The sequence below is a fragment of the Excalfactoria chinensis genome, unplaced genomic scaffold (genome assembly GCF_039878825.1).
Source record: "Excalfactoria chinensis isolate bCotChi1 unplaced genomic scaffold, bCotChi1.hap2 Scaffold_389, whole genome shotgun sequence".
In the NCBI taxonomy this organism is placed as follows: domain Eukaryota; kingdom Metazoa; phylum Chordata; class Aves; order Galliformes; family Phasianidae; genus Excalfactoria; species Excalfactoria chinensis.
In genome coordinates, this window is record NW_027315677.1 from 23,241 (window position 1) to 39,957 (window position 16,717).

The following is a 16,717-nucleotide window of genomic DNA, read 5'->3' on the forward strand; positions in this document are numbered from 1 at the left end:
AGGATATAATGGGAGCCCATAGGATATAATGGAGCCCATAGGGGATAATGGAGCCCGTAGGGGATAATGGAGCCCATAGGATATAATGGGAGCCCATAGGATATAATGGAGCCCATAGGGGATAATGGAGCCCATAGGATATAATGGGAGCCCATAGGGGATAATGGAGCCCATAGGATATAATGGGGCCCATAGGATATAATGGAGCCCATAGGATATAATGGGAGCCCATAGGATATAATGGAGCCCATAGGGGATAATGGAGCCCGTAGGGGATAATGGAGCCCATAGGATATAATGGGAGCCCATAGGATATAATGGAGCCCATAGGGGATAATGGAGTCCTGCAATGGCGACCTCCTGCCACCAGGGGGCGCTCTAACTGGATGTCCCATAGGATATAATGGGAGCCCATAGGATATAATGGAGCCCATAGGATATAATGGGAGCCCATAGGATATAATGGAGCCCATAGGATATAATGGGAGCCCATAGGATATAATGGGAGCCCATAGGGGATAATGGAGCCCATAGGATATAATGGAGCCCATAGGATATAATGGGTGCCCATAGGATATAATGGAGCCCATAGGATATAATGGAGCCCATAGGATATAATGGAGCCCATAGGATATAATGGGAGCCCATAGGATATAATGGAGCCCATAAGATATAATGGAGCCCATAGGATATAATGGGAGCCCATAGGATATAATGGAGCCCATAGGATATAATGGAGCCCATAAGATATAATGGAGCCCATAGGATATAATGGGAGCCCATAGGGAATAATTACAGTCCTCCTGCAGGTAGGGGGCGCTATAACGCCGAGTCCCATAGGGGATAATGGGAGCCCATAGGATATAATGGAGCCCATAGGGGATAATGGAGCCCATAGGGGATAATGGAGCCCATAGGATATAATGGAGCCCATAGGATATAATGGAGCCCATAAGATATAATGGAGCCCATAGGGGATAATGGAGCCCATAGGATATAATGGGAGCCCATAGGATATAATGGAGCCCATAGGATATAATGGGAGCCCATAGGATATAATGGAGCCCATAGGATATAATGGAGCTCATAGGATATAATGGAGCCCATAGGGGATAATGGAGCCCATAGGACATAATGGAGCCCATAGGATATAATGGGAGCCCATAGGGATAATGGAGCCCATAGGATATAATGGGAGCCCATAGGGGATAATGGAGCCCATAGGATATAATGGAGCCCATAGGATATAATGGAGCCCATAGGATATAATGGGAGCCCATAGTATATAATGGGAGCCCATAGGATATAATGGGAGCCCATAAGATATAATGGAGCCCATAAGATATAATGGAGCCCATAGGATATAATGGAGCCCATAGGATATAATGGGAGTCCATAGGATATAATGGGAGCCCATAGGATATAATGGAGCCCATAGGATATAATGGAGCCCATAGGATATAATGGAGCCCATAGGATATAATGGGAGCCCATAGGATATAATGGGAGCCCATAGGATATAATGGGAGCCCATAGGGATAATGGAGCCCATAGGATATAATGGGAGCCCATAGGGGATAATGGGAGCCCATAGGATATAATGGGAGCTCATAGGGGATAATGGAGCCCATAGGATATAATGGAGCCCATAGGATATAATGGGAGCCCATAGGGATAATGGAGCCCATAGGATATAATGGGAGCCCATAGGGGATAATGGGAGCCCATAGGATATAATGGGAGCTCATAGGGGATAATGGAGCCCATAGGATATAATGGGAGCCCATAGGGGATAATGGAGCCCATAGGATATAATGGGAGCCCATAGGGGATAATGGAGCCCATAGGATATAATGGGAGCTCATAGGGGATATTGGAGCCCATAGGATATAATGGAGCCCATAGGGGATAATGGGAGCCCATAGGATATAATGGAGCCCATAGGATATAATGGAGCCCATAGGGGATAATGGGAGCCCATAGGATATAATGGAGCCCATAGGATATAATGGAGCCCATAGGATATAATGGGAGACCTTAGGATATAATGGAGTCTATAGGATATAATGGAGCCCATAGGATATAATGGGGGCCCATTGGATATAATGGGAGCCCATAGGATATAATGGAGCCCATAGGATATAATGGAGCCCATAGGGGATAATGGAGCCCATAGGATATAATGGAGCCCATAGGATGTAATGGAGCCCATAGGATATAATGGGAGCCCATAGGATATAATGGAGCCCATAGGATATAATGGGAGCCCATAGGATATAATGGAGCCCATAGGATATAATGGGAGCCCATAGGATATAATGGAGCCCATAGGATATAATGGGAGCCCATAGGATATAATGGGAGCCCATAGGATATAATGGAGCCCATAGGATATAATGGAGCCCATAAGATATAATGGAGCCCATAGGATATAATGGGAGCCCATAGGATATAATGGAGCCCATAGGATATAATGGGAGCCCATAGGGGATAATGGAGCCCATAGGATATAATGGAGCCCATAGGATATAATGGAGCCCATAGGATATAATGGAGCCCATAGGATATAATGGAGCCTGTAGGGGATAATGGAGCCCATAGGATATAATGGGAGCCCTTAGGATATAATGGAGCCCATAGGATATAATGGAGCCCATAGGATATAATGGAGCCCATAGGATATAATGGGAGCCCATAGGATATAATGGGAGCCAGCAATACGGTCCTCCTGCAGGTAGGGGGCGCTCTAACGGGGAGTCCCATAGGGAATAATGGGAGCCCATAGGGGCTAATGAGACCCTATTGGGGGTAATGGGATCCTACTGGGGTAATGGGTGCACACTGACCCCCACTTATGGGGCCCAAACCCCACTGATGGGGCCCAGGTCCTATCTGGGGTCTCTGTCCCACACTTATGGGGCTCTCACCCCCACTTATGGGTCTCAAACCCCACTTATGGGGCCTAGGTCCTATTTGGGGTCTCTGTCCCACACTTATGGGTCTCTGACCCCCACTTATGGGGCCCAAACCCCACTTATGGGGCCCAGGCTCTATTTGGGGTCTCTGCCCCACACTTATGGGGCCCAGGTCCTATTTGGGGTCTCTGCCCCACACTTATGGGTCTCTGACCCCCGCTTATGGGGCCCAAACCCTACTTATGGGGCCCAGGCCCTATTTGGGGTCTCTGACCCCCCCTTATGGGGCCCAAATCCCACTTATGGGGCCCTGGCCCTATTTGGGGTCCCTGCCCCACACTTATGGGGCCCAAACCCCCACTTATGGGGCCCAATCCCCACTTATGGGGCACAGGCCCTATTTGGGGTGCACTGACCCCCACTTATGGGGCCCAAACCTCACTTATGGGGCCCAGGCCCTATTTGGGGTCTCTGCCCCACACTTATGGGGCCCAAATCCCACTTATGGGGCCCAAACCCCACATATGGGGCACAGGCCCTATTTGGGGTCCCTGCCCCACACTTATGGGGCCCAAACCCCACTTATGGGGCACTGGCCCTATTTGGGGTGCACTGACACCCACTTATGGGGCTCTCACCCCCACTTATGGGGCACAGGCCCTATTTGGGGTCTCTGACCCCCACTTATGGGGCATTGGCCCTATTTGGGGTCTCTGACCCACACTTATGGGTCTCTGACCCCTACTTATGGGGCCCAAACCCCACTTATGGGGCCCAGGTCCTATTTGGGGTCTCTGCCCCACACTTATGGGGCTCTCACCCCCACTTATGGGGCCCAGACCCTATTTGGGGTCCCTGCCCCACACGTATGGGGCCCAAACCCCACTTATGGGGCTCTGGCCCTATTTGGGGTCCCTGCCCCACACTTATGGGGCTGCCCCACAGCCGTGCCCCGAGGACTCGCTGACCCCATTGAGGCTGGCCGTCAATTACTCCCTGGACCCCGAATACCCCACAGACCCCACAGGGGACCCCATTGCCGTCATCCACCCCACAAGCAACTCGGCTTGGATTGAGGTGGGGGGATATGGGGGGGATATGGGGTCATATGGGGTGGATATGGGGTGGATATGGGGTGGTTAAGGGGGATATGGGGTGGTTATAGGGTCATATGGGGGGATATGGGGTGGTTATGGGGTCATATGGGGGATATGGGGGGATATGGGGTGGATATGGGGGGATATGGGGGCATATGGGGTGGATATAGGGTGGGTATGGGAGGGATATGGGGTCATATGGGGTGGTTATAAGGGGATATGGGGGGATTATGGGGGATATGGGGTGGTTATGGGGTGGATATGGGGTCATATGGGGTGGATATGGGGGGGTATGGGGTGGTTATGGGGTTATATGGGGGATATGGGGTGGATATAGGGTGGATATGGGAGGGGTATGGGGTCATATGGGGGGATATGGGGTGGTTATGGGGTGGATATGGGGGATATGGGGGGATATGGGGTGGATATGGGGTGGTTATGGGGGGATATGGGGGGATATGGGGTGGTTATGGGGTCATATGGGGTGGTTATGGGGGGATATGGGCTGGTTATGGGGGGATATGGGGTCATATAGGGTAATTATGGGGTCATATGGGGGATATGGGGTGGATATGGGGTGGTTATGGGGTCATATGGGGGATATGGGGGGCTATGGGGTGATATGGAGGGATATGGGGGGATATGGGGGGGTTATGGGGTCATATGGGGGATATGGGGTGGTTATGGGGTGGTTATGGGGTCATATGGGGTGGATATGGGGTGGTTATGGGGGGATATGGGGTCATATAGGGTAATTATGGGGTCATATGGGGGATATGGGGGGATATGGGGGGGTTATGGGGTCATATGGGGTAGTTATAGGGTCATATGGGGTCATATGGGGTGGTTATGGGGGGATATGGGGTTGTATGGGGTCATATGGGGGGATATGGGGTTGTATGGGGTCATATGGGGGATATGGGGGGATATGGGGTCATATGGGTGGTTATGTGGGGATATGGGGGGATATGGGGTGGATATGGGGGCTACGGGCTGGCTATGGGGTTATAAGGGGGACATGGGGTGGATATGGGGGGGTTATGGGGTCATATGGGGCGGATATGGGGGGATACGGGGTTATATGGGGGGTTATGGGGGGATATGGGGTGGTTATGGGGTCATATGGAGTGGATATGGGGTGGATATGGGGTGGTTATGGGGTCATATGGGGGAATATGGGGTGGTTATGGGGGGACATGGGGGATATGGGGGGATATAGGGCTATATGGGAAGGCTATGGGGTCATATGGGGTGGTTATGGGGGGATACGGGGTTATATGGGGGGCTATAGGGTGGGTGTGGGGTTATATGGGGGGATATGGGGGGATATGGGGAGGTAATGGAGTGGATATGGGGAGGTTATGGGGTCATATGGGGGATATGGGGTGGATATGGGATCGTATGGGGTGGTTATAGGGGGATATGGATGGATATGGGGTGGTTATGAAGTAATATGGGTGGATATGGGGTCATATGGGGGGATATGGGGGGATATGGGGTGGATATGGGGTGGTTATAGGGGAATATGGGGGGAGATGGGGTGGATATAGGGTGGATATGGGAGGTGTATGGGGCACATATGGAGTCATATGGGGTGGCTATAGCCCTAATTAACCCTAATTAACCCCCTAATTAACCCCCTAATTAGCCCCTAATTAACCTCAATTAACCCCTATTACCCCTAATTAGCCCTTAATTACCCCTAATTAGGCCCTAATTACCCCTTAATTAGCCCTAATTACCCCTAATTAGCCCCTTAATTACCCCTAATTAACCCCCTAATTAACCCCAATTAACCCCTATTACCCCTTATTAGTCCTTAATTACCCCTAATTACCCCCTAATTACCCCTTAATTAGCTCTTAATTAGCCCTAATTAGCTCTTAATTACCCCTAATTAACCCCCTAATTAACCCCAATTAACCCCTATTACCCCTATTTAACCGCTTAATTACCCCTTATTAGCCGTTAATTAGCCCTGATTAGCGCTAATTAGCCCTTAATTACCCCTTAATTAGCCCTAATTACCCCCTAATTACCCCCTAATTACCCCCTAATTACCCCTTAATTAGCTCCTAATTAGCCGTAATTACCCCTTAATTAACCCTAAATACCCCTTAATTAACCCCAATTAACCCCTATTACCCCCTATTAGCCCTTAATTACTCCCAATTTGCCCCAATTGGCCCTTAATTATCCCTAATTAGCCCCTAATTACCCCTTAATTATCCCTAATTAGCCCCTAATTACCCCTTAATTACCTCTTTATTAGCCCTAATCTGCCCTTAATTGCCCCTTAATTACCCCAATTGCCCCTTAATTAGCCCTTAATTACCCCTTAATTAGCCCTATTTAGCCCTTAATTAGCCCCTTATTAACCCCAATTAATCCCTATTACCCCCCGTTAGGCCCTAATAACCCCTTATTTAGCTCCTAATTAGCCCTAATTAGCCCCAAATTAGCCCTAATTACCCCTTTATTAGCCCCTAATTAGCTCCTAATTACCCCTTAATTACCCCTAATTAACCCTTAATTAGCCCCTGATTAACCCCAATTAACCCCTATTACCACTATTAGCCCTTAATTACCTCCTAATTAGCTTCTAATTAGCCCTAATTAGCCTTTAATTAACCCTAATTAGCCCTTAATTACTCCCTATTACCCCATAATTACCCCTAATTGCCCCTTAATTAGCCCTAATTAGCCCTTAATTAGCCCCTGTTTAACCCCAATTAACCCCTATTACCCCTATTAGCCCTTAATTGCCCCTTAATTACCTCCTTAATTTGCCCTAATTAGCCCCTAATTACTCCTTTATTACCCCTTAATTACCCCTAATTGCCCCTTAATTAGCCCTTAATTACCTCTTAATTAGCCCTAATTACCACTTAATTAACCCTAATTAGCCCTAATTAACCCTAATTAGCCCTAATTACCTCTTAATTACCCCTAATTACCCCTTTATTAGCCCTAATTAGCGCTAATTAGCCCTTAATTAGCCCTCATTAGCCTTAATTAGCCTTAATTACCCCTTTATTAGCCCCTAATTAGCCCTTAATAACCCGTAATTGCCCCTTAATTAGCCCTAATTACCCCTAATTAGCCTCTAATTACTCCTTAATTACCCCTAATTACCCCTTTATTACCCCTTAATTACCCCTAATTAGCTCCTAATTAGCGATAATTACCCCTTAATTAACCCTAATTAGCTCCTAACTACCCCCTAATTAGCCCTTAATTACCCCCTATTACCCCTTAATTAGCCCTAATTAGCCCTTAATTAACCCCTATTAACCCGTTATCCTTTAATTACCTCCTAATTAGCCCCTTATTAGCCCTAATTAGCCCTTAATTAGCCCTAATTACCCCTAATTAGCCCTAATTACCCCTTAATTAGCTTCTAATTAGCCCTAATTAGCCTTTAATTAACCCTATTTAGCCCTTAATTACCCCATATTACCCCTTAATTACCCCTAATAAACCCCCTAATAAACCCCTATTACCCCTTAATTAGACCTAATAGCCCCTTAAATACCCCTTAATTAGCCCTAATTACCCCTTTATTAGCCCTAATTAGCCCTAATTAGCAGTTAATTAACCCTTAATTAGCCCTAATTACCCCTTAAATACTCCTTAATTACCCCTAATTACCTAATTATTAGCCCCTAATTAGCGCTAATTACCTCTAATTACCCCTTTATTAGCCCTAATTAGCCCTAATTAGCCCTAATTAACCCCTATTACCCCCTATTACCCCTTAATTAGCCCTAATTACCCCTTAATTACCCCTAATTACCCCTTAAATACCCCTAATTACGCCTTAATTACCCCTAATTACCTCTTAATTACTACTTAATTAGCCCTAATTACCCCTTAATTACCCCTAATTAGCCCCTTAATTACCCCTAATTAACCCCTATAACTCCCTATTAGCCCCTAATTACCCCTTATTTAGCTCCTAATTACCCCTAATTAGTCCATAATTAGCCCTAATTAGGCCCTAATAACCCTTTAATTAGCTCCTAATTAGCCTTAATTACCCCTTAATTAGCCCTAATTAGCCCTAATTAGCCCTTAATTAGCCCTAATTACCCCTTAATTACCTTTAATTGCACCTTAATTAGCCTTAATTACCCTTAATTACCCCTTAATTAGCCCTAATTACCCCTTAATTACCCCTTAATTACCCTTAATTAGCTCCTAATTACCCCTTAATTACCCCCAATTACCCCTTAATTACCCCTTATTACCCCTTAATTAGCCCTAATTAGCCCTAATTACCCCTTAATTACCCCTTAATTAGCCCCTAATTAGCCCCTTAATTATCCCCTATTACCCCTAATTACCCCTAATTACCCCTTAATTAGCCCCTAATTAGCCCTTAATTACCCCTAATTAACCCCAATTACCTCCTATTAGCCCTAATTAGCCCTTAATTACCCCTAATTACCCCTTTATTAGCCCCTAATTTACCCCTAATTACCCCTAATTACCCCTTAATTAGCCCCTAATTACCCCTAATTATCCCTAATTACCCCTTAATTACCCCTAATTATTCCTTAATTAGCCTTAATTAACCCTAATTACCCCTTAATTACCCCTTAATTACCCCTAATTAACCCTAATTACCCCTTAATTACCCCTAATTAGCTCCTAATTACCCCTAATTAGCCCTTTATTAGCCCTAATTAGCCCCTAATTAGCCCTAATTAACCCCAATTACCTCCTATTAGCCCTAATAACCCCTAATTAACCCCAATTAACCCCTATTACCCCTTTATTAGCCCTAATTACCCCTTAATTACCCCTTTATTAGCCCCTAATTACCCCTAATTACCCCTAATTACCCCTTAATTAGCCCTAATTAGCCCTTAATTACCTCTAATTACACCCTAATTAACCCCAATTAACCCCTATTACCCCCTATTACCCCTTAATTACCCCTAATTACCCCTCATTACCCCTTTATTAGCCCCTAATTAGCGCTAATTACCTCTAATTACCCCTAATTAGCCCTTATTAGCCCCAATTAACCCCTATTACCCCTTATTACCCCTTAATTATCCCTAATTAGCCCTTAATTACCCCTTAATTAGCGCTAATTACCCCTTAATGAACCCTAATTAAGCCCTATTACCCCTAATAGCCCTTAATTACCCCTAATTACCCCTTAATTAGCCCTAATTACCCCTTAATTAACACTAAATACCCCTTAATTAACCCCAATTAACCCCTATTACCCCCTATTAGCCCTTAATTACCCCCTAATTAGCTCCTAATTAGCCTTTATTACCCCTTTATTAGCCCTAATTAGCCCCTAATTAGCGCTAATTAGCCCTAATTACCCCTTAATTAGCCCCTAATTAGCGCTAATTAGCCCCTAATTAATCCCTATTACCCCTTAATTAGCCCTAATTAGCCCTTAATTACCCCCCTATTAGCCCTAATTACCCCTTAATTAGCTCCTAATTAGCCGTAATTAACCCTAATTAACCCCCTAATTAACCTTAATTAACCCCTATTAGCCCTTAATTACCCCCAATTAGCCCCTAATTACCCTTATTTACCCCTTAATTAGCCCTAATTAGCCCTTAATTAACCCCTAATTAGCCCCTATTAACCCTTAATTACCCCCTGTTAGCTCTTAATTACCCCTAATTACCCCTTAATTAGCCCTTAATTAGCGCTAATTAGCCCCTAATTAACCCCCCCCCCCCCCCCCCGCCGTTCCTCAGGTCCCCTACGAGCAGCGCTGCGGTTCGGCCGGGCTGTGTGACCCGGATGTAAGTTTAAAGGCTAGAGCGCCACCTGGCGGAACTTTGTTGCTTGGAGGACCGGAAGTGACGGCGGCCATCTTGGTGCCATTGGAACTAATGAATCGGGGCGGGGACGGACCGGGAGTCACCGTCAACATCCGGAATCCAACCGGAAGTGCCTTCAGAAGGGCAACGGCGGCCATGGTGGGCGGGGATCACGTGATTAAGGGGGGGGAACACGTGATCACGGTTGGGGAGGGGTTTGGGGCGGCCATGTTTGGGATCACGTGATCACGGATATGGGGGGGGGGGAATGGCGGCCATGTTTGGGACCACGTGATCACGGATATGGAGGAGGTGGATGGCGGCCATATTTGTGTCACGTGATCCCGCGGCCTGGGGGCGGCCATGTTTGATATCACATGATCACGGATATGGAGCAGGGAATGGCGGCCATGCTTGGGATCACGTGATTACGGATGGGGAGGGGGGGGGGCCGGGAGCGGCCATGTTTGAGATCACGTGATCACGGGGGGGTCAGCGGCGGCCATGTTTTGGGATCACATGATCATGGATATGGGGGGGGAATGGCGGCCATGTTTGGGATCACGTGATCACGGATATGGGGGGGGAATTGCGGCCATGTTTGGGATCACGTGATCACGGATATGGAGGAGGTGGATGGCGGCCATGTTTGGGATCACGTGATCATGGATATGGGGGGGGGAAATGGCGGCCATGTTTGGGATCACATGATCCCGGATATGGATGGGGGGGAAGATGGCGGCCATGTTTGTGTCACGTGATCCCGGGGCCTGGGGGCAGCCATGTTTGGGATCATGTGATCACAGAGGGCTGGGGGTAGCCATGTTTGGGATCACGTGATCGTGGATATGGGGGGGGTGGCAGCCATGTTGGGATCACGTGATCACGGGGGGGGTAGGTGCGGCCATGTTTGGGATCATGTGATCACGAATTGGGGGGGAGAATGGCGGCCATACTTGGGATCACGTGATCATGGATATGGGGGGGGGAAATGGCGGCCATGTTTGGGATCACGTGATCCCGGATATGGGGGGGGGGGAGGGGGGATGGTGGCCATGTTTGTGTCATGTGATCCCAGGGCCTGAGGGCGGCCATGTTTGGGATCACGTGATCACAGATATGGAGGGGGGAATGGCGGCCATGCTTGGGATCACGTGATTACGGATGGGGAGGGGGGGGGGCCGGGAGCGGCCATGTTTGAGATCACGTGATCACGGGGGGGTCAGCGGCGGCCATGTTTTGGGATCACGTGATCATGGATATGGGGGGGGGAAATGGCGGCCATGTTTGGGATCACGTGATCACGGGGGGGAGGGGGGTCGGGGGCGGCCATGTTTGGGATCACGTGACGTCATATGGGGACATAAGGGTCTCCTATGGCCCTATATGGCCCCATATGGGGCCCCGACCCTAATATATGCCCCCCCCAACCCCATTTAGGGGTCAACCCCGGTGCCCGTGGACTGCAGGGAGGGGACAGAGGGGGGGACAGTGAGGTGCCACGTGGGACACCCCGTGTTTAGGGCTGACAGCACGGTGAGGGGAATATGGGGTCAGTGGGGTCTATGGGGTCAATGGGGTCATGGGGGTTAATGCGGTCAATGGGGACATTGGGGTCTATGGGGTCAATGGGATCATTGGGGTCTATGAGGTCATTGGGGTCAATGGGGTCAATGGGGTCATGGGGGTTAATGGGGTCAATGGGGACATTGGGGTCAATGGGGACATTGGGGTCAATGGGGACATTGGGGTCAATGGGGTCTATGGGGGCATTGGGGTCAATGGGGTCAATGGGGACATTGGGGTCAATGGGGTCAATGGGGACATTGGGGTCAATGGGGTCTATGGGGACAATGGGGTCAATGGGGACATTGGGGTCAATCGGGACATTGGGGTCAATGGGGACATTGGGATCTATGGGGTCATTGGGATCAATGGGGTCATTGGGGTCCTTGGGGTCAATGGGGACATTGGGGCCAATGGGGACATTGGGGTCAATAGGGTCAATGGGGTCAATGGGGTCAATGGGGTCAGTGGGTACATTAGAGTCAATGGGGTCAATGGGGGCTATGGGGTCAATGGGGTCATTGGGGTCTATGAGGTCATTGGGGTCAATGGGGTCAATGGGGACATTGCGGTCATTGGAGTCAATGGGGACATTGGGGTCAATGGGGTCTATGGGGCATTGGGGTCTATGGGGACATTGAGGTTAATGGGGTCAGTGTGATCAATGGGGGCTTTGGGGACAATCGGGACATTGGGGTCATTGGGGATATTGGGGTCTATGGGGTCAATGCGGACACTGGGGTTTATGGAGTCAATGGGGTCATTGGGGACATTGGGGTCAATGGGGTTAATGGGGTCAATGGGGACATTGGGGTCAATGGGGACATTGGGGTCAATCGGGTCATTGGGGTCAATGGGGACATTGGGGTCATTGGGGTCTATGAGGTCATTGGAGTCAATGGGGTCAATGGGGTCTATGAGGTCATTGGGGTCAATGGGGACATTGGGGTCAATGGGGACATTGGGGTCTATGAGGTCATTGGGGTCAATGGGGACATTGGGGTCAATGGGGACATTGGGGTCTATGGGGTCAATGGGGTCATTGGGGTCTATGAGGTCATTGTGGTCAATGACGACATTGGGGTCAATGGGGACATTGGGGTCTATGGGGTTAATGGGGACATTGGGGTCAATGGGGACATTGGGGTCAATGGGGTCAATGGGGTCATTGGGGTCAATGGGGACATTGGGGTCAATGGGGTCAATGGGGTCATTGGGGTCATTAGGGTCAATGGGGTCAATGGAGTCAGTGGGGTTAATGAGGACATTGGGGTCAATGGGGTCATTGGGGTCAATGGGGTCTATGGGGACATTGGGGTCATTAGGGTCAATGGGGACATTGGGGTCATTGGGATCAATGGGAACATTGGGGTCAATGGGGGCTTTGGGGTCAATGGGGTCATTGGGGTCTATGAGGTCATTGGGGTCAATGGGGTTAATGGGGACATTGAGGTCAATGGGGTCAATGGGGTCAATGGGAACATTGGGGTCAATGGGGGCTTAGGGGTCACTGGGGTCAATGGGGTCATTGGGGTCTATGAGGTCATTGGGGTCAATGGGGTCAATGGGGTCTTTGGGGACATTGGGGTCAATGGGGACATTGGGGTCAATGGGGTCAATGGGGTCAATGGGAACATTGGGGTCAGTGGGGTCAATGGGGTCTATGGGGCATTGGGGTCAATGGGGACATTGGGGTCAATGGGGACATTGGGGTCAATGGAGTCAATGGGGACATTAGGGTCAATGGGGACATTGGGGTCAATGGGGTCTATGGGGTCAGTGGGGTCAATGGGGTCAATGGGGACATTGAGGTCAATGGGGTCAATGGGGACAATGGGGTCAATGGGGTCTATGGGGTCATTGGGGTCAATGGGGTCAATGGGGACATTGGGGTCAATGGGGTCATGGGGGTTAATGGGGACATTGGGGTCAATGGGGGCTTTGAGGTCAATGGGGTCAATCGGGTCATTGGGGTCAATGGGGACATTGGGGTCATTGGGGTCAATGGGGTCGATGGAGTCAATGGGGTCAGTGGGGACATTGGGGTCAATGGGGTCTATCGGGTCTATGGGGTGGCTATAGTGTCAATGGGGACATTGGGGTTTATGGGAGTCTGTGGGGTCTATGGTGTCAGTGGGGTCAATGGGGACATTGGAGTCAATGGGGTCAATGGGGACATTGGGGTCAATGGGGTTAATGGGGTCATTGGGGACATTGGGGTCAATGGGGACATTGGGGTCAATGGGGTCTATGGGGACATTGGGGTCAATGGGGACATTGGGGTCAATGGGGACATTGGGGTCAATGGGGACATTGGGGTCAATGGGGTCAGTGGGTACATTGGGGTCAATGGGGTTAATGGGGACATTGGGGTCATTGGGGACATTGGGGTCATTGGGGTCAATGGGGTCTATGGGGTCAATGAGGAGATTGGGGTCAATGGGGTCAATGGGGACATTGGGGTCAATGGGGACATTGGGGTTAATGGGGTCAATGGGGTCAATGGGGTCATTGGGGACACTGGGGTCAATGGGGTCATTGGGGTCTATGGGGTCTATGGGGTGGCTATAAGGTTATAGGGATCTATTGGGGTTTATGGGGGTCTGTGGGGTCAATGGGGTCAATAGGGTTAATGGGGACATTGGGGTCAATGGGGACATTGGGGTCTATGGGGTCTATGGGGTGGCTATGGGGTTATGGGGTCTATGGGGTTTATGGGGGTCTATGGGGTCTATGGGGTCAATGGGGTTAATGGGGACTTTGGGGTCAATGGGGTCAATGGGGTCATTGGGGTCAATGGGGACATTGGGGTCAATGGGGTTAATGGGGACATTGGGGTCAATGGGGACATAGGGGTCTATGGGGTAGCTATGGGGTCAATGGGGTGGCTATAGGGTTATGGAAGGTATGTGGGGGTCTATGGGTGGCTATGGGGGGTCTATGGGGGTCTATGGGGTGGCTATAGGGTTATAGGGTTATAGGGGCCTATGGGGGGTTATGGGTGGTCTATGGGGCCATATGGGGTGTTTATTGTGCTATGGGGGGTCTATGGGGTGGCTATAGGGTTATTGGGGCTCTATGGGGGTCTATAGGGTGGCTATAGGGTTATGGGGGCCTATGGGGGGTTATGGGGGTCTATTGGGGTCTATGGGGTGCTATAGGGTTATTGGGGCTCTATGGGGGGTTATGGGGGGTCTATGGGGGGGTCTATGGGTGGCTATAGGGTTATGGGGTCTGTGGGGTCTATGGGGTGGCTATAGGGTTATGGGGACTATGGGGGGTCTGTGGGGGTTTATGAGGGTCTATGGGGTGGCTATAGGGTTGTGGGAGTCTATTGGGGTCTATGGGGTGGTTATGGGGTTATGGGAGTTCTATGGGGGTCTGTGGGGTGGCTATAGGGTTATGGGGGTCTATGGGGGTCTATGGGTGGCTATAGGGTTATTGGGCTCTATGTGGGTCTATGGGGTGGCTATAGGGTTATTGGGGCTCTATGGGGGTCTATGGGGTGGCTATAGGGTTATGGAAGGTATGTGGGGTCTATGGGGTGGCTATAGGGTTATGGGGTTCTATGGGGCTCTATGGGGGTCTATGGGGTGGCTATAGGGTTATTGAGGCTCTGTTGGGGTCTATGGGGTGGCTATAGGGTCTATGGGGCTCTATGGGGGTCTATGGGGTGTCTATAGGGTTATGAGGCTCTATGGGGGTCTATGGGGTGTCTATAGGTTATTGAGGCTCTATGGGGGTCTATGGGGTGGCTATAGGGTTATTGGGGCTCTATGGGGGTCTATGGGGTGGCTATAGGGTTATTGGGGCTCTATGGGGGTCTATGGGGTGGCTATAGGGTTATGGGGGGGCTCTATGGGGGTCTAAGGGGTGGCTATAGGGTTATTGAGGCTCTGTTGGGGTCTATGGGGTGCTATAGGGTTATTGGGACTCTATGGGGGTCTATGGGGTGGCTATAGGGTTATTGAGGCTCTATGGGGGTCTATGGGGTGGCTATAGGGTTATGGGGCTCTATGTGGGTCTATGGGGGGTCTATGGGGTGGCTATAGGGTTATGGGGGGGCTCTATGGGGGTCTATGGGTGGCTATAGGGTTATGGGGGGTCTATGGGTGTCTATGGGGGGGTCTATGGGGTGGCTATAGGGTTATGGGGGGTCTATGGGGGTCTATGGGGTGGCTATAGGGTTATTGGGGCTCTATGGGGTCTATGGGGGGTCTATGGGTGGCTATAGGGTTATAGGGTTATGGGGGTCTATGGGGGTCTATGGGGGTTCTATGGGGTGGCTATAGGTTATTGGGGCTCTATGGGGGTCTATGGGGTCTATGGGGTGCTATAGGGTTATGGGAGTCTATGGGGGGGCTATGGGGGTCTATGGGGTGGCTATAGGGTTATTGGGGCTCTATGGGGGTCTATGGGGTTGCTATAGGGTTATGGGGGTTCTATGGGGGTCTATGGGTGGCTATGGGCTTATGGGGGCTCTATGGGGGTCTATGGGGTGGCTATAGGTTATTGAGGCTCTGTTGGGGTCTATGGGGTGGCTATAGGGTTATGGAGGCTCTATGGGGTCTATGGTGGTGCTATAGGGTTATAGGGTTATAGGGGCCTATGGTTGCCTATGGGGGGTTTATGGGTGGCTATAGGGTTATGGGGGCTCTGTGGGGGTCTATGGGGTGGCTATAGGGTTATGGGGGGTCTATGGGGGTCTAAGAAGGTCTATGGGGGTCTATGGGGTGGCTATAGGGTTATTGGGGCTCTATGGGGGTCTATGGGTGGCTATAGGGATAATGGGACTATATGGGGGTCTATGGGGGTCTATGGGGGTCTATGGTGGCTATAGGGTTATGGAGTCTATGGGGGGCTATGGGGTCTATGGGGTGGCTATAGGGTTATTGGGGCTCTATGGGGGTCTATGGATTGGCTATAGGCTTATGGGGCTCTAGGGGGTCTATGGGGTGGCTATAGGGTTATGGGGTCTATGGGGGTCTATGGGGTGGCTATAGGGTTATGGAAGGTAAGTGGGGGTCTATGGGTGGCTATGGGGGCTCTATGGGGGTCTATGGGGTGGCTATAGAGTCTATGGGGTTCTATGGGGGTCCATATAGGGGCTATAGGGTTATTGAGGCTCTGTTGGGGTCTATGGGGTGGCTATAGGGTTATAGGGTTATAGGGGCCTATGGTTGCCTATGGGGGGTCTATGGGGTGGCTATAGGGTTATGGGGACTATGGGGGTCTGTGGGGTTATGAGGGTCTATGGGGTGGCTATAGGGTTGTGGGGAGTCTATTGGGGTCTATGGGGTGGTTATGGGGTTATAGGGTCTCTATGGGTTTATGGGGC

General features: G+C 50.0%; 1 protein-coding gene across 1 annotated transcript in view; it reads left to right on the forward strand.

Moving 5' to 3' along the window:
• LOC140265010 (integrin alpha-L-like) overlaps nt 1-11,349 on the forward strand; it is a gene marked incomplete at its 3' end in the record, with an annotated part of 32,428 nt that extends 21,079 nt beyond the window's left edge. The window contains exons 5-7 of the mRNA XM_072360889.1: nt 3,861-3,992; nt 9,748-9,972; nt 11,254-11,349. Of these exons, the coding sequence (XP_072216990.1) occupies nt 3,861-3,992; nt 9,748-9,972; nt 11,254-11,349 (453 nt within the window). The remainder of the gene's footprint in view (nt 1-3,860; nt 3,993-9,747; nt 9,973-11,253) is intronic.
• Between the last annotated feature and the right edge of the window lie 5,368 nt (nt 11,350-16,717).